The sequence below is a fragment of the Andrena cerasifolii genome, chromosome 5 (genome assembly GCF_050908995.1).
Source record: "Andrena cerasifolii isolate SP2316 chromosome 5, iyAndCera1_principal, whole genome shotgun sequence".
NCBI classification, from domain to species: domain Eukaryota; kingdom Metazoa; phylum Arthropoda; class Insecta; order Hymenoptera; family Andrenidae; genus Andrena; species Andrena cerasifolii.
In genome coordinates, this window is record NC_135122.1 from 9,927,870 (window position 1) to 9,947,241 (window position 19,372).

Consider the following 19,372-nt stretch of genomic DNA (forward strand, 5'->3'; position numbering starts at 1 on the left):
TAAAATAGGGAGTAAGGAAATGGCGCTATTGTCAGAGAATCGTTAGTCGTTACGATCTGCAAGTCCACTTGTGCGGCTGTAGTCTATGCTTATTATAGATCGTCATCATCACTCGTGTGACAGTTGATCCGAGAGCGGGGATCGGCCGATCACCCGCTCAACGTCTAAAAGATTGTGCGATATTGAGTAACACGGGATGGGTGACTCCTTGGACGGCTCCGGGGAACCGTCCCCGGAGTCTCAAATCGTTATAGTCGTGGAATATTGGGAGTTTGCTAATTATTTAAAAAAGGTCGTAATGGTTCTTCTACCCGACGAAGATGCAGTACCACCCGCGTTCAATTCCGCTCTGGAAGATAAGACCAATCAGGAATGTATAAGGAAATTTTTAGGTGACTCGCAAGTGTGGGCGCTTTACATACAAAGGAGTTCCAGCAAAGGTAGGTGGGCCAATGAATCGCGACAAATTATCGCCACAGATTTGCCGATATGAATTTCGCACTCTGCCCCTGTGCGATATCCTCCATTGCGGTCTCACGATAAAACGGTATATTGAGACGCGGCGACAGGAAACGTACCATGAAAATTAATGCAGCGCTCGCCGTTTAATGCATTTATATTTCTTCTCATTATGACTCATACTTGAATTTAATCGATACCACGTTCCTACAGCAGTACGTTGTTTTCGTTGATATTTTTTACGCATATATCCCAGCCTGTCGCGAAGGTGCGCCGGTGCGGACTATTTTCTATCGAGAACCAATGCTCTTATTTTCACAGTTATGTACGAACTTGAACTTTTTCGTGCCGATAATACCAGAGAATAATCTAAACGTCGAAATTACTACCCATCACCTATTTTCTCTAGAATTGCATATCTTATGTCTGCCATAACTATTTAAATAGCAATTTTTAACGAGATTATTCGATTTCATTGTTTTATATTTGGTTACGTTGTCCCATTTTTGTGGGCACACCATCTGTTCGCGATGTCAGGTGTTATATGCATTTTATTATATTACAGAGGAAGATAGCAATGAAGCCGACGAAGAAAAGGAAAATACTATTTTCTATCTTTCTAATGAGATACATTTTACTAATCCTAAAATGGCCTCCTTAGTTTTAACAAAACGTGGAGTAGTAGTCGAAGCCGATAAATCTATCCACTCGCAATTGCGTCTAGTTACATTTTCTGACGGACCACCTTACGAGACATTGCATGCCATAAGCAAAACTATGGCTCCATATTTTAAAAGCTATGTGAAAGAAACAGGCCGTGCGGACAGAGACGGCGATAAAATGGCACCATCTGTTGAGAAGAAGATAGCAGAGCTCGAAATGGGCTTGTTGCACTTGCAACAAAATATAGATATCCCTGAAATTTCGCTACAAATTCATCCAGTTGTCGCGCAAGTAATTAAGCAGTGCGCAGAAGAAAATCACAAGCCGAAAGTTGCTGATTTCGGGGATAAAGTCGAAGACTCAACATTCCTAAATCAACTGCAGAATGGGGTCAACAGATGGATAAAGGAAATTCAAAAGGTAAAAATTTTATTGCTTTTCTTTATGCATATCTGGTGCCTTATAATTAATATTATTATTATTGTTAATTTCTTCGCAGGTTACTAAACTAAATCGTGACCCAGAATCAGGTACCGCTCTCCAGGAAATTTCCTTTTGGTTAAACTTGGAAAGAGCGCTGCATCGGATACAAGAGAAACGAGAGAGTATAGAAATTTCTTTGACCTTGGACATACTCAAGCATGGAAAACGGTTCCACGCAACCGTTAGCTTCGATACGGACACTGGCCTGCAACAAGCTTTGGCCACTGTCAATGATTATAATCCGTTGATGAAAGATTTCCCAATCAACGATTTACTATCCGCCACAGAACTAGAAAGAATACGAAAGAGCGTACAGCAAATTTTTATGCACTTACGGAAAATTAGAAGCACGAAATATCCAATCGTAAGAGCATTAAGATTGGTGGAAGCCATCTCTAGAGATCTAGGACAACAGCTTCTTAAAGTTTTAGGAACAAGAAGATTGATGCACATTCCGTTCGATGAGTTTGAAAAAGTGATGGGACAGTGTTTCGAGGTATTTAATACGTGGGACGACGAGTATGAGAAATTAACCGGATTATTAAGAGATGTCCTGAAGAAAAAACGGGACGAGCACATGAAAATGGTATGGAGAGTCTCACCATCGCATAAAAAGTTGCAGAGTAGGATGGAACATATGCGACACTTCCGACGGCAGCACGAACAGCTCAGGACCGTGATTGTCCGTGTACTGAGACCGACTATTCGTCAGAATAGTAATAACGCCACGATGGAGAATCTTGATAATAACAATGTAAAGGTGGAATTTGAATTAGACGCGGCAGACGCAAATGCTAACAGCGAAGTAAATTTAGCGTACGAGAACGTGAAAGAAATCGATTGCCTCGATATTACAAAAGAGGGCATCGAATCGTGGAAAGCTGCTGTCCATAGATACGAAGAACGTATCGAGAGAGTCGAAGCAAGAATCACAGCACATCTCAGAGATCAATTGGGTACCGCGAAAAATGCAAACGAAATGTTTAGAATCTTTTCGCGCTTCAATGCGCTGTTTGTCAGACCGCATATTCGAGGTGCTATTAGAGAGTACCAAACGCAGTTAATACAAAGAGTAAAAGATGATATCGAAGCTTTACACGAAAAGTTTAAGGTACGAAAGTTCGGAATCTAAAATATTTGCAAGTTATTAGTTTCGGTTAATTAATGATCGTGTTATCGCTACAGGTTCAATACGCACAAAGTAAATGCTGCAAAATGAGCATAGTCAGAGATTTGCCACCTGTCGCCGGCTCCATCCTCTGGGTTAAACAAATAGATTATCAACTTACTATGTACTTAAGACGGGTCGAAGATGTGTTAGGTAAATATTGAAATTACTTCGTATATTTTGATAACTTGTCTCTCACGTGCATTTGTTTATCAGGAAAAGGGTGGGAAAGTCACATTGAAGGCCAGAAACTGAAAGCGGATGGAGATAGTTTTCGCATGAAACTGTTGACTCAAGATATTTTCGATGATTGGGCCCGTAAAGTACAGCATAGAAATCTCGGGGTTACTGGCAGGATTTTTACAATAGAGAGCGTACGTGCGCGGACAGGACGCGGCAATGTACTGAAACTGAAAGTTAATTTCCTTCCTGAAATTATCACATTGTCAAAAGAAGTGAGGAATTTGAGAAATCTTGGTTTCCGCGTACCATTACCAATCGTGAATAAGGCCCACCAGGCCAATCAACTCTACCCCTTTGCGATCAGCCTGATTGAGAGCATCAGGACTTACGAGAGGACTCTCGAGAAGGTAATAAATTGTTGCGTTTATTAATCAAAGATGACAAAATTTCGAAATTGTTGTGTCACTTTTATGAGACTCCACCGTTAAAATAGCAAGTGAATTTTATTTTCTGAATGTTTCTGCACTGTGATTATCACTCTGAAAACATAAGCAATTTAAAGCTTCGAAAATACGAATACAGATATAGAAAATAATAGGGAATAGAGCCCGGTTAACAGTACATATTAGTGACAGTGATATTTCTAATTCCTTGGATCTCCAATATTTTTAGCTTACCAATCGGAGTCCCCACTGCCCCGCACTGAAGGTAGTCATACATGATGCTTTCAGGAATTATGCATCTTGCCTTTATATGCAAATTATTATTGTATGCCTGCTTAGCATCTTGTAGAGAAATGTGTACTGCAAAATGATACAATTTTATTTTAGTAAAGTGAAGAATTAAAAGAATCTAGTATACATCCATAAATTCATCTTCGAAACGAGTAGGTTCATCGCGAGGATGTGCGGGAACCCGAGAGATTATTTCTATGTGCCAAGAATTTTTATGTACTTCATGTTTTCCAGAGCTTTCAGATTTCTCCAATTTCATAAACTTTTCGATTCACTTTTTTCCATCTAATATGGAACATAATATGTACATTGCTTAATTATAACTGATTTGATAAGTTTGGCTATCCGCACATTCCGAAAGCTGCTTGTAATTGGTATGGCGACATCTTATATTTCTCCATTTTTGTAACGTTTAAAACGCAAATAACGATTATCATACAATTTCCTAGCATTCGCTATGAATATGTAAAACTTTTTGTTTGCATTTTTTGTACGTATATTATTGAATGGTAAACCGTAATTTATGTCGTAAAATTGTATTGGTATTATCAGCGATGTTGCTTTTGTTTAAAATTATACTTCGTAACGTGTATTTCTTCCTAGATCGAGGATAAGGCTAGTATTATACCTCTAGTTGCTGGAATGCGCAACGACGTCTTGGCGCTTATTTCCGAAGTAAGTTCTTATCACTTGATTATAGTGGCAAATTAACAAGTTACATTACTTTTAATGCTCCAAATTGGTTTGAACTCAGGGAATTGCCCTAATTTGGGAAAGTTATAAATTAGATCAGTACGTGCAACGTCTTTCCGATGCTGTTGTTTCGTTCCAAGAGAAAGTAGAAGATCTTGTGGTGGTCGAGGAACAACTGGACGTGGATGTGCGTTCCCTCGAAACGTGCCCATACTCGGCAAATACCTTTGCTGATATACTATCGAAAATTCAGAAAGCCGTGGACGAGTTGTCCTTGAAGAATTACTCCAACTTGAATATCTGGGTATCTAGGCTCGACGAGGAGGTAGAAAAGAATTTAGCAGCCAGATTGGAGGCTGGAATCAAGGCGTGGACCGACGCGCTTACTGGTCAAAAGAAGGAAGTGGATTTAAGCATGGACACGGATGCACCTTCTCAACCCACTCATAAACCTGGCGGCGATCCCAAGATTCAGAATCAAATTCACGAGGTCCGCATAACAAATCAGACGATGTACTTGTACCCAAGCATCGAAGACGCGAGATTCCAAATAATGCAGCAATTATTTGCATGGCAAGCGATTGTCACGTCGCAAGTTCGACTGCAGAGTTCAAGATATCAAGTAGGCTTAGATAAGCCCGAGTCAGGCACTTACAGGAATCTACTAACCAAGTTACCCATCGGGAAGCAGCCCTTAGAAGCGGCTTACGAAGCAGTCGAATCGAAAATGAAAGACGTGGCCGATTACGTGGATCAGTGGTTACGTTATCAGGCTCTCTGGGATCTGCAACCAGACAATCTATATGGCAAGTTGGGAGAGAATATAAACTTGTGGATGAAATGCTTGAACGATATTAAAAAGACCAGAACCACGTTCGATACATCGGACACTAGACGCGAATTTGGCCCTGTTATCATCGACTTCGCAAAGGTGCAGAGCAAAGTATCTTTGAAATACGATTCATGGCACAAGGAGACATTGGGCAAGTTCGGGACCCTTCTCGGCAATGAAATGGCGAGCTTCCACGCGCAAGTATCGAAATCCAGAAGCGATTTGGAACAACAGTCCATCGAGGCCGCTAGTACTTCGGACGCAGTTGGATTCATAACGTACGTGCAATCTTTGAAACGCAAAATGAAAGCCTGGGAGAAACAAGTCGACATATATCGCGATGGCCAAAGAATATTGGAACGCCAAAGGTTCCAATTCCCATCCTGGTGGCTGCATGTGGATAATATAGAGGGTGAATGGAGCGCGTTCAACGAGATAATCAAGCGTAAGGACACGAGCATACAAACGCAGGTGGCATCGTTGCAAATGAAAATTGTCGCCGAGGATAAGGCGGTTGAGATTAGGACCACCGATTTCCTAAGCGATTGGGAGAGAGGGAAACCGGTCGAGGGTCATTTGCGGCCAGACGATGCGCTACAACAATTGCAGCTGTTCGAAAGCAAGTTCACCAGATTGAAAGAGGAAAGAGATAATGTGGCAAAGGCTAAGGAAGCTCTGGAATTACAAGAGCCCGGAGGAGTATCCACCAGCGAGGATAGGATGCAAGTGGTGTTTGAGGAGCTTCAGGATTTGAAAGGAGTTTGGTCGGAATTGGCAAAGATATGGGCTCAGATCGATGAAACTCGTGAGAAGCCTTGGCTGTCCGTACAGCCAAGAAAATTGCGTCAACAATTGGACGCGATGACGGCACAGTTGAAAGAACTACCGGCTAGGCTCAGGCAATACTCTTCGTACGAGTATGTCAAGAAGATGCTGCAGAGCTACACGAAAGTTAATATGCTAATTGTCGAATTAAAATCTGACGCTTTGAAGGAGAGACATTGGAAGCAATTAACGAAACAACTTAGGGTGAATTGGATGCTGAGCGAGCTGACTCTTGGCCAAGTTTGGGACGTGAATTTACAGAAAAACGAAGGAATAGTGAAAGACATCATTCTCGTGGCGCAAGGCGAAATGGCATTAGAGGAATTCCTCAAGCAAGTCCGAGAATCCTGGCAAACGTATGAACTGGACTTGATAAATTACCAGAATAAATGCAAATTAATTCGCGGCTGGGATGATCTGTTCAACAAAGTCAAAGAACACATCAACTCTGTGGCGGCTATGAAATTGTCGCCTTACTACAAAGTCTTCGAAGAGGAAGCACTCACTTGGGAGGAGAAACTAAACAGAATCAACGCGCTGTTCGACGTATGGATAGACGTTCAAAGACGTTGGGTTTACTTGGAGGGCATCTTCTCGGGCAGTGCAGACATCAAGACATTATTGCCCGTTGAAACGTCACGTTTCCAGAGCATCAGCTCCGAGTTTCTCGGTCTAATGAAAAAGGTATCTAAATCACCGATGGTCATGGACGTCTTGAACATTCCTGGTGTGCAAAGAGCACTTGAACGGTTGGCCGATTTGCTTGGAAAAATACAGAAGGCTTTGGGAGAGTATCTCGAGAGAGAGCGTACATCGTTCCCACGATTTTACTTCGTGGGTGATGAGGACTTGCTGGAGATCATTGGCAACAGCAAAAACATAGCCAGATTACAGAAACACTTTAAAAAGATGTTTGCCGGTGTGGCAGCGATTCTCTTAAACGAGGACAATACCGTTATTACCGGTATAGCGTCTCGCGAAGGGGAGGAGGTACTCTTCCAGAATTCAGTATCCACCACTGATCATCCTAAGATCAACGAATGGCTGACTCTTGTAGAGAAGGAGATGAGAGTGACATTGGCATCGAGTCTCGCGAGAGCGGTGCAAGATATCAAACAATTCAAAGACGGTAATATCAATCCTCTGGCGTTCATGACATGGTGCGACAATTATCAGGCCCAGATCATCGTCTTGGCCGCTCAGATCTTGTGGTCGGAGGATGTGGAAGCAGCCCTGCACGAAGCGCAAAGCGACCCGAGCAAGAATCCCTTGGAAAGAGTGTTGCTTCAAGTTGAAGGAACACTGAACGTTTTGGCGGATTCTGTTCTGCAAGAGCAGCCCGCGCTAAGGCGAAAGAAGTTGGAGCATCTAATCAACGAATTTGTACATAAGCGCACTGTAACAAGAAGACTGATTGCGAACAAGGTATCCAATCCGAAAGCATTCGAATGGCTGTGCGAGATGAGATTCTACTTTGATCCACGGCAAACCGAGGTTTTGCAACAACTTACCATACACATGGCGAATGCTAAATTCTTCTACGGATTCGAGTATTTGGGAGTGCAAGATAGATTAGTGCAGACACCTCTGACAGACAGGTGTTACTTAACGATGACCCAGGCTCTGGAAGCTCGCCTGGGAGGTTCGCCGTTTGGACCAGCTGGGACAGGAAAAACTGAATCAGTGAAAGCCCTGGGTCATCAACTTGGAAGATTCGTGTTGGTGTTCAACTGCGATGAAACCTTCGACTTCCAGGTAAGGGGAGAAGATGAACGCGATGATATAGTAGTTGATAATACATGCAGTAACACGTAACAGTAAGTTTATTTTCATTTCATTTATTCTCTTTAGGCCATGGGTCGTATCTTTGTTGGTCTTTGCCAAGTTGGAGCATGGGGTTGTTTCGATGAATTCAATCGTCTAGAAGAGCGCATGCTCTCGGCTGTCTCTCAGCAAGTACAAACTATTCAAGAAGCATTGAAGAGCCAGATGGAAGGGAAGAAGGAAGGAATGCTCTGCGTGGAATTAGTCGGCAAGCAAGTCAAAGTGTCCACAGACATGGCGATCTTCATTACGATGAATCCAGGCTACGCTGGACGATCGAATCTTCCCGATAACTTGAAGAAACTCTTTAGATCATTAGCCATGACCACGCCAGACAGGCAGTTGATAGCCGAAGTCATGCTCTTCAGTCAAGGATTTAGATCGGCTGAAAAGCTAGCGTGCAAGATCGTACCATTCTTCAAGTAATTCTCTTCGACATCGTGTTATCTTTCAAGCATTTCTTCTTTCTATTAAATACGTACCATATTTCTACAGGCTTTGCGACGAACAACTTTCCAACCAGTCCCACTACGATTTTGGTCTTCGAGCGCTCAAGTCTGTACTTATTTCCGCCGGCAATGTGAAGCGCGATCGCATTCAGAAGATCAAGGAGGGCATGCAGAATCGCGGCGAAACCACCATCGACGAGGCCTCGATCGCAGAGAATCTACCCGAGCAGGAAATTCTTATTCAATCCGTTTGCGAAACTATGGTTCCAAAATTGGTCGCTGAAGATATCCCGTTGTTGTTCAGTTTACTCAATGACGTATTCCCTAATGTAAATTACACACGTGCTGAGATGAAAGGTAGTCGATTAAATTACATTTCGCATATCGTATGGTTTAGTAAACACGCTCGGTTATTCTGTGATTTTTAATCGAATGTATGTTAATAGGATTGAAAGATCAGATCAGAAAGGTATGCATGGAAGAGTATCTCGTATGTGGGGAAGGCGACGAACAAGGAGGAGCTTGGCAAGAGAAGGTAATGAAATAGCACGATATCAGCGATCATTGTAAATAATCATCACTTGCACTGTCCTCTCATTCCGTCATCAGAAATAGCAGCATGGAGCAAGTAGAGTGATTAAACCGAGATAAATCTTTTGACAATTTGTTTTTCTATGCAAATATGTTATATAAAATACATGTCTTCTTAACTTTTATAAACTGTTTATCATACGCACACACAGGAAATGGTCGGTGAGACCTGGGTAGAGAAGGTGAGAACCAAGTGATCTGTGCTCGATATCGCATGATTGGTATTTTTTTAACTTCATTGAGAATATCCTGTCTCGTAAATACGCATGATTATCATTTCTCTATCGCGCCGATAGCTTCGAAATTAAATAATACCTTCTCTGTTTAGGTACTTCAACTCTATCAAATCTGCAACCTTAATCACGGATTGATGATGGTCGGCCCCAGTGGTTCGGGTAAAACGATGGCGTGGAAAGTGCTGTTGAAAGCGTTGGAAAGATTCGAGGGCATAGAAGGTGTTGCGCACGTGATTGACCCTAAAGCCATTAGCAAGGAAACACTGTACGGCGTGCTGGACCCGAACACACGTGAATGGACGGACGGTCTCTTTACGCACATTCTCCGAAAGATTATCGACAATGTACGAGGGGAGATCAATAAGCGGCAGTGGATCATATTTGACGGCGACGTTGATCCAGAATGGGTTGAGAATTTGAATTCCGTGCTGGACGACAATAAACTGCTCACGCTACCGAACGGCGAACGTTTAAGTTTGCCACCAAACGTGAGAGTTATGTTCGAAGTGCAAGATCTAAAGTACGCAACGTTAGCTACTGTCTCTCGTTGCGGCATGGTTTGGTTCTCCGAAGATGTGCTTTCCACCGAAATGATATTCGAGAACTACATGCTGCGCTTGAGAAACATTCCACTCGAGGATGGAGAAGAAGATAATCTTAGCAAGAAGGCAACGGAGAAAGATGATGCTATATCCCCCGCGCTATCGGTGCAAAGGGAGGTTGCCAGCATTTTGCAGAGCTACTTTGCTCCGGACGGATTGGTAGTGAGATGTTTGGAATACGCTATGAAGCAAGAGCACATAATGGACTTTACGCGTTTGCGGGCGTTAAGTTCCCTGTTCTCCATGTTGAACCAATCTGTGCGCAATGTTCTACAGTATAATCATTCTCACAGCGACTTTCCGTTGCCGAGCGAGCAGCTGGAACGATACATGCCAAAGTGTTTGGTATACGCACTGTTGTGGAGCTTCGCCGGAGACGCGAAATTGAAAGTCAGGTCCGACTTGGGTGATTTCATTAGATCGATCACGACTGTACCTCTGCCCACGCAAAGTAATATTCCCATCATAGACTTCGAAGTAAGCATTCACGGTGAATGGCAGCCGTGGAGCAATAAGGTTCCTCAGATCGAGGTGGAAACCCACAAGGTCGCCAGTCCAGATATCGTTGTACCTACTCTGGACACTGTGAGGCACGAGAGTCTGCTTTACACGTGGCTAGCAGAGCACAAACCAATAGGTAGCGTTACAGTTCCACCAAACATGGTTATGAATATCTATGGAAAAATACAGAATGACGTGACAAAAAATTATACGTATAATTCTCTTTTACAGTGCTGTGTGGACCGCCTGGTTCTGGTAAAACCATGACCCTTTTCTCCGCCTTACGAGCCTTACCCGACATGGAAGTTGTCGGCCTCAACTTTTCCTCGGCTACCACTCCCGAACTGTTGCTGAAAACCTTCGATCATTACTGCGAATATCGTAAGACACCCAACGGCGTTGTACTGTCCCCGGTGCAGTTGGGCAAGTGGCTGGTTCTGTTCTGCGACGAGATCAATTTACCTGACATGGATAACTACGGAACACAGCGTGTAATCTCGTTCCTAAGGCAGTTGGTGGAACACAAGGGCTTCTACCGAACCAGTGATCAAGCATGGGTTACGTTAGAACGAATCCAGTTTGTCGGTGCTTGCAACCCTCCGACAGACCCGGGCAGAAAACCTCTCAGTCACAGATTCTTGCGTCACGTCCCAGTGATTTACGTCGACTATCCAGGAGAAACTTCCTTGAAACAAATCTATGGCACATTCACGCGCGCTATGCTCAGGTAAGCATAATAGTGGATTCCTATCTGGATCATTATATTAAACGGAAAACATTTTCATGCGTAACGTTAATACGTTTTCAGATTAACACCATCGCTGAGAGGTTACGCGGAACCTTTAACAAACGCGATGGTAGAGTTCTACTTAGATTCGCAAGAGAGATTCACTCAAGACATGCAACCGCATTACGTCTACTCTCCGCGCGAGATGACCCGCTGGGTGCGTGGAATATGCGAAGCTATCAGACCTCTCGATAATCTATCGGTCGAAGGTTTGGTACGCTTGTGGGCGCACGAGGCACTTCGTCTCTTCCAAGACAGACTGGTGGAGGACACCGAAAGAGCTTGGACCAACAAGAATATAGACACTGTCGCCTTGAAACACTTTATGGGTGTCGACAGGGAGAGAGCTTTGGCGAGGCCTATATTGTATAGCAACTGGCTGTCCAAGGATTATGTGCCGGTTAATAGACAGGAATTACGCGATTACGTTAGAGCAAGGCTTAAAGTGTTCTACGAGGAGGAATTGGACGTACCATTGGTACTTTTCGATGAAGTTCTCGAGCATGTTCTACGGATTGACAGAATTTTCCGACAGCCACAGGGACACTTATTACTCATTGGTGTCTCTGGAGCTGGTAAGACGACTCTGTCTAGATTCGTTGCATGGATGAATGGCTTGTCCATCTTCCAAATAAAGGTACCAAACACCGTACTTCATTATTCTTCATTCTTCTGTGTTTCACTGAATCTTTGAATTGAATTTAATGGGCGTGAATTTTTGTTGATTCGGAATAGGTACATAATAAATACACCGGCGAAGACTTCGACGAAGATTTACGTCAAGTACTGAGACGTTCCGGCTGCAAAGACGAGAAGATAGCATTCATTCTCGACGAATCTAACGTGCTGGATTCAGGTTTCCTCGAGCGTATGAACACGTTGCTTGCGAATGGAGAAGTACCTGGGCTGTTCGAAGGTGATGAGTATACAACGCTGATGACGCAGTGTAAAGAAGGGGCACAGCGAGAGGGTCTTATGCTGGATTCCAATGAAGAATTGTACAAATGGTTCACCGGTCAAGTGATGAAGAACTTGCACGTTGTATTCACGATGAATCCCAGCACAGATGGTCTTAAAGATCGAGCTGCGACGTCGCCCGCGTTGTTCAACAGATGCGTGTTGAACTGGTTCGGCGATTGGTCTGACAACGCACTCTTCCAAGTTGGAAAGGAGTTCACCAGCCGTGTAGATTTGGAAAGGCCCACGTGGAAGTGCCCAGACTTCTTCCCATCCGTTTGCTCTTTGATCCCGGCACAGCCCTCGCATAGAGACGCCGTGATAAACGGTTGCGTTTACGTGCATCAGACGTTACACAAAGCGAACGCGAGGCTCGCGAAACGAGGCAGTAGAACCATGGCGATCACCCCTCGCCATTACTTGGATTTCATTAATCACTTCGTGAAACTGTATCAAGAGAAGAGGAGCGACTTGGAGGAGCAACAGTTGCATCTGAACGTCGGTTTGAGCAAGATTGCGGAAACAGTGGAGCAAGTGGAGGAAATGCAGAAAAGTTTGGCTATCAAATCTCAAGTAAGATAGCCGTTCAATAGAAGATACTGTATATAGTGCAAGTTCTATATTTACAACATGCTTTATGTGCGTAGGAACTACACGCAAAGAACGAAGCTGCGAATGCCAAGTTGCGGCAGATGGTGAAGGATCAGCAAGAGGCGGAGAAGAAGAAGGTACAGAGCCAGGAGATTCAGCAACAACTGGCGATACAGACCGTAGCTATCAATCAAAAGAGGGACGATGTTATGGCTGATCTAGCGCAAGTTGAACCAGCTGTGATCGACGCTCAAAACGGTACGTATCGTTCCTCTATCTATCATTTTAATTGCCGCGATGGTTGCAAAACGAAATACCAACTAGTTTTCTTTGTGACATTTCGAACACGTTGATATCACCCGTTGTCGCGCGTTGTGCTGAAACGTTTACAATGAGTGTAGCTGTGAAGGGGATTAAGCGGCAGTATCTAGTCGAAATCCGATCGATGGCAAATCCTCCTAGCATCGTAAAGGTGGCTTTAGAGTCAATATGCCTGTTACTCGAGGAGAATGCTACCGATTGGAAGCAAATTCGTGCCGTCATTATGAAGGATAGCTTCATACCTACCATCGTCAACTTCAACACGGAGGACATCACGTAAGGAAATAATTATTCAGGGCCTGATGAATGTTCGACACTCGCGTGGGGACTTGCCGAGGCAGAAACAATTCCATAACCGCTTGACGATACATGTTGTGCCTTTTGGCTGAATACAGCACACTCACTTACGTATACTATGTACGTTCTTATAAGAAACTCTCCTTTATGAATTGTCCTTGCAAACAATGCTTGAGATAACTGAAAGTCAAACGGACTTTTATCTGTTTAAGAATTATAAGAACGTGACACGATACGTACGTACCTACTGTATCAATATGTAAATAAAATATTGGTCGTGTCCTTTTCTTCTGTAACTTTATAGGCCAGCCGAAGCGATGCACAGCCTGCTCTCGCGGAGCTTGTTTCTCGCATAACTTTTGTCGTAACTTATCTAATTGCACATGCCTGCACTACATTGTTTCTCTGTACTATATAAAATCGTTTCGTTGTTCGTATAGCGGTGAAATCGATAAAGAAACAGCATTTAGTCGAAGTTCGGTCGATGGCGAATCCGCCGGCGAACGTGAAGGTCGCGTTGGAGTCTATCTGCTTGTTGCTCGGTGAAAATGCCAGCGATTGGAAATCTATCCGCGCTGTCATCATGAGGGACAATTTTATCAATACTATCGTCTCTAATTTCAGTACCGAGGATATTACGTAAGCATGCTTTCACTGTTTGTTTCACTTTTCCCTTGATAAACGAGATCGAATTCTTTGCACCGAGGGATCAGCGAACACGGTCCGTTGATACACGAATAGTTTCCCAAAAGTTGATGTACAAAGAAAAAGGCGAGACTGTACAAAACGCGTAACACTAAATAATATCCGTTATATGTATGTACAACTAATCTCTGTGCTTGCTGATCTCAAATCTCTAAAACAAAAAGAAAAGACGTTCGATGAAATTCACAAAGCACAACTACTACATAAGCGCATGTGAACGACAATTGACAAACTTGTTACTAACCGAAGTTACGTGTATAATACAGTGTTCTAAATTCCAATCGTTAATCAAGTGTATCTATACTATAAAATTCAATTGAGCTGCGTTGCTGAGCAATTGAGAAACTCAATGTATTCCCTTCACCATTTACTTAGCGACGAGGTAAGGGAAAAGATGAAGTTCCGTTACCTGAGTAACCCTGACTACAACTTCGAGAAAGTGAATCGTGCCAGTATGGCATGTGGACCTCTCGTCAAATGGGCTATCGCACAAGTGAGTAGATTACTTAAGAAAATTCTCCTTTTCAAACATAAAAGTACCTATACAACATTGAATTTCTAATGTTTCTTGAATATAGATCGAATATGCGGATATGTTGAAACGAGTAGAGCCCCTAAGGGACGAGCTCCATTCGTTGGAACGACAGGCTGAAACGAACATGCAGAAAGGCGAGGAAGTGAAGAATCTGATCGCTCAACTGGAGCAAAGCATTGCCTCGTACAAAGAAGAATACGCTCAGCTGATATCTCAAGCACAAGCCATTAAAGCCGACCTGGAGAGCGTGCAGGCAAAAGTGGATCGTTCTATTGCTCTCCTGAAATCCTTAGTGATAGAAAGGGAACGATGGGAAGCTACTAGTGAAACATTTAAGAGTCACATGTCCACAATAATCGGAGACGTTCTTCTGTCGTCTGCTTTCCTGGCTTACGCCGGATATTTCGATCAGCATGTAAGTATTCGATAATATTTGTGTGTTATATGCGTTGTCTTCAAGCCTAAAGGCATGTAGACTTATATCAATATTTGTTCGCTAGTACCGGCAGAATTTGTTCAGTACCTGGTGCCAACATCTGCAGCATGCGAACCTACAATTCCGACCGGATATAGCAAGAACAGAATATCTCTCGAACCCCGACGAGCGTTTGAGATGGCAAGCTAACGCCTTGCCCAGCGACGATCTGTGCACGGAAAATGCTATCATGTTGAAACGATTCAATAGATATCCATTGATCATCGATCCGTCTGGACAAGCCACTGAGTTTATATTGAACGAATTCAAAGACCGGAAGATTACCAAGACGAGCTTCTTGGACGACTCGTTCAGAAAGAACCTGGAGAGTGCTCTGCGCTTCGGTAATCCCCTATTGGTGCAGGATGTCGAGAACTACGACCCGATATTAAATCCTGTTTTGAACAGAGAATTAAGAAGGACTGGTGGACGCGTGTTGATCACTCTCGGAGATCAAGACATCGATCTCTCACCATCCTTTGTGATCTTCTTGTCAACGAGGGATCCAACGGTGGAATTCCCGCCAGATATCTGTTCCCGTGTTACCTTCGTCAACTTCACCGTCACCAGAAGCTCTCTGCAGAGTCAATGTCTGAACCAAGTGCTGAAAGCCGAACGCCCCGACATCGACGAGAAGAGATCCGACCTGTTGAAATTGCAAGGTGAATTCCACTTGCGACTGAGACAGCTCGAGAAATCTTTGCTGCAGGCGCTGAACGACGCCAAGGGGAAGATTCTCGATGACGATTCTGTGATAACCACCCTTGAGACGCTGAAACAGGAGGCGGCTGATATCAGCAAGAAGGTCGAGGAGACTGACAAAGTTATAGCAGAGATCGAGACCGTTTCTCAACAGTACATGCCCCTGTCTCAAGCCTGCTCCAACATGTACTTCACGATGGATAGTTTGAATCAAGTGCACTTCTTGTACCAGTATTCATTGAAGATGTTCCTGGACGTTTTCACGTCCGTCTTGTCCCAAAATCCAAGGCTGTCTAATGTATCCGATTACACGCAGAGGTTGTCGGTGATCAGTAGCGATTTATTCTCCGCTTGTTACGAGCGCGTTGCTCGCGGAATGCTGCACACGGACCGCTTAACATTCGCATTGTTGCTATGCAGAATTCATTTGAAGGGCTTTGCCACGGAAACTACTTACGACAGCGAATTCACGTTCTTCTTGCGGGGCAAAGAAGGTGTATTGAATATTCGAGGACCTCTGGCGCCGAATTTGACTTCAGAACAACAGGAGGCTATGATGCGGTTGAGCCTCAGACTCCCCGCGTTCAAGAAACTAGCCGAGAAGATCCAAGAGAACGCGGAGTTCAACTCGTGGCTGCAGTCACCGACGCCCGAGACCTGTGTGCCGAAACTCTGGGACGAAGAGAAGCCGTTGACACCGACAGGAACGGCTATGCACCAGTTGCTGATAATTCAAGCATTCCGGCCGGACCGCGTGATAGCCGCCGCCTCTTTGGTCGTGACTTTCGCCTTGGGAGAGTCGTTCATGGCAGCTGCAGAAGCGGAGCTTGATTTCGCTGCCGTTGTCGAGAATGAATTGAAAGCTAACGTGCCCGCTTTGCTTTGCTCGGTGCCTGGCTTCGATGCTTCTGGCAGGGTGGACGACCTGGCCGCCGAATCGGGCAAACAGATAGCCAGCATCGCCATAGGATCCGCGGAAGGGTTCAATCAAGCCGACAGAGCGATAAACATGGCAGTTAAAGCTGGTAGATGGGTGTTACTGAAGAATGTTCACTTGGCGCCGCAGTGGCTGGTACAGCTTGAGAAGAAGTTGCACAGCCTGCAGCCGCATGCCAGCTTCAGGTTGTTCCTCACTATGGAGATCAGCCCGAAGGTGCCGGTGAATTTGCTCAGAGCTGGCAGAATATTCGTGTTCGAGCCACCGCCTGGTATCAGAGCAAACCTCTTGCGAACCTTCAGCACTGTGCCTGCGTCGAGAATGATGAAGGCACCGAGCGAGAGAGCCCGCCTGTACTTCCTGCTGGCGTGGTTCCATGCTATCGTACAAGAACGTCTTCGTTACGCACCGCTTGGATGGGCCAAACACTATGAATTCAACGAGAGCGACCTGAGGGTAGCTTGCGACACCCTGGACACGTGGATAGAGACTACAGCTATGGGCAGAACCAACCTACCACCGGAGAAGGTGCCATGGGATGCTCTGGTGACATTGCTCTCACAATGCATATACGGTGGCAAGATCGACAATGACTTCGACCAACGTTTGCTGGCCTCGTTCCTTCGGAAACTCTTCACCCCGCGATCCTTCGAAACCGATTTTGCGCTAGTTGCCAATATCGATGGTTTGCAAGGAATTCAGAGACACATTACCATGCCAGATGGTACCAGGCGTGATCACTTCTTGAAGTGGATCGAGTCGTTATCCGACAGACAGACACCTTCGTGGCTCGGTCTACCGAATAATGCGGAGAAAGTATTGCTCACGACCAGGGGAACAGACTTGGTGTCGAAGTTACTGAAGATGCAGCAACTAGAAGACGAAGACGAGCTGGCATACTCTAACGAGGAATCTTTGGACACACCCAGAGAGGCGGAGGCCGACGGCCGACCGTCCTGGATGAGAACTCTGCATAATTCAGCTTCCACCTGGCTTCAGTTACTTCCAAAGAATCTGCCAACGCTGAAGAGAACCGTGGAGAATATAAAGGATCCTCTCTACAGATACTTCGAGAGAGAAGTGAACAGCGGTGCTAGGTTACTTCAAGATGTCATTCACGATTTGGAAGATGTAGTCTTAATCTGTCAGGTATTTGTTCTTTACCATTCTCACTTTCATCGATCGGACGTGTTGATCGGTTTCTGGTATTCTTACTAAGTATGTATGTGTCTTACACACTTTGCAGGCTAAAAAGAAACAGACCAATTACCACAGAACCATGTTGTCGGAATTGGTGAAGGGCATTCTACCCGGTGGTTGGAGACGATACACCGTACCAAGGGGATGCACCGTCATACAATGGATAACAGACTTTAGCCATAGAGTGTCCCAGCTGCAAGAAGTTTCGCGGCTAGTATCTCAAGGAGGAGCTAAAGAAATCAAGGTTTACTTCGTTAATTACATTTCATCTCTGTCACTTATTATTCAAGCATCACTTTAACTTGGAGCGTCTTTCAGAGTTTCCCCGTTTGGCTCGGTGGATTGCTGAATCCTGAAGCGTACGTTACTGCAACGAGACAGTGCATAGCACAGGCGAACAGCTGGTCGCTCGAGGAACTTCAGTTGGATGTGACTATCGGGGACGCTGATAATATCTTAACGGACGACTGTTCGTTCGCTGTGACTGGGCTCAAGTTGCAAGGAGCACAGTGCAAGGATAATCAGCTGTACTTGACTTCAACCATAATGACCGATTTACCAATCACCATGCTGAGGTGGATACGGTCATCCAACGACGATGTCCGAAAGGGCAAGCTGTCCCTGCCGGTTTACCTGAACAGCACGCGTACCGAATTATTGTTTACCGTCGATTTGAACATTGCTCCTAGTCAAGATCCTCACAGTTTCTACGAGAGAGGAGTCGCCGTTCTTACATCAACCGCTTTGAATTAAGCGCTTTTAAAGCTACAGCGAATCGCCTTCGAGAGCAAGCCTCTCGAGCGTAATCTTCTATCGAAACGCGATATCTAACGAATAAATAATGTTACGATACACAGTTACTTTGCAACGACTTAATTATGAGTGTAATAGGGGAACATGGGCAAATGGACTCCTCGAAGCTGTTACTTCAACTCTCCATTCGTAGTGTAGGATTTACTCGAAGATATTTATTTATATATCCGTTCTTAATTATTTATATACGAGCTAACGATTTAAGTAATCTTCAATTTCGTCTATTTAGAATAGCGCCGAGCCGCGTAACTTCTCTCACTCAGCTCCAGCTGGAACAAGTTTGCCCGTTACTCCTCGCGTAATAGATAAACTATATGGTAAATAAAATTATTTAACGTATTAACAAATTCTTTTCCGCACATTCTGTAAACGTGTAATGGAACCAGCTCCTATTTGGTGATTAGCATAATCGAGGAAGATGCGAGACATCTGCCCAAACAGTCGTTTCAATAACAAGGTTGTAAGTAATATATATAGTTTAATTTAGTTTTGTATACGTTCGAAATTGGAAGATCGCCTTCTGTAACAATGTTACAATTGCGTTTGCTTAAATGTAAGTACTAAAGTACTGCTGTAGAATTTATATTATTTGAATGGCATCTAATAAATAACTTACTGTGCTACGCGAGCGTTATTGGAAAGAAAAGAAAGAAATGCAAGAGAAAAGCCGCTCAAATGATCCGTACTTTTTTCTTTGTACTCTGTTCCTTCGACCAAAAATAGTAACTTCTATTTCTGTAAAATTATGCGATAATAAATATAATATTAACAACTGTGAGATGTGTTTTATCAGATTTTTATCTTGTCGT

General features: G+C 44.1%; 1 protein-coding gene across 2 annotated transcripts; it reads left to right on the forward strand.

The window, feature by feature from the left end:
- Positions 1-66: 66 nt before the first annotated feature.
- Dhc64c (dynein heavy chain, cytoplasmic) lies at positions 67-19,341 on the forward strand. 2 transcript variants are annotated; one of them, XM_076811889.1, is made up of 21 exons: positions 67-440; positions 1,025-1,542; positions 1,622-2,716; positions 2,791-2,926; positions 2,990-3,363; positions 4,294-4,365; positions 4,445-7,795; positions 7,892-8,286; positions 8,360-8,670; positions 8,760-8,848; positions 9,233-10,379; positions 10,475-10,970; positions 11,052-11,667; positions 11,766-12,560; positions 12,635-12,836; positions 12,980-13,175; positions 14,277-14,394; positions 14,480-14,851; positions 14,937-17,699; positions 17,797-17,994; positions 18,069-19,341. In XM_076811889.1, exons 1-21 carry the CDS (start codon positions 197-199, stop codon positions 18,501-18,503), a joined length of 13,923 nt encoding a protein of 4,640 aa, XP_076668004.1. In that variant the 5' UTR covers positions 67-196; the 3' UTR covers positions 18,504-19,341. The 2 variants fall into 2 exon arrangements, with proteins under 2 accessions (XP_076668004.1, XP_076668003.1); XM_076811888.1 differs by lacking the exon at positions 12,980-13,175 and adding an exon at positions 13,637-13,835.
- The last annotated feature ends 31 nt before the right edge of the window (positions 19,342-19,372 follow it).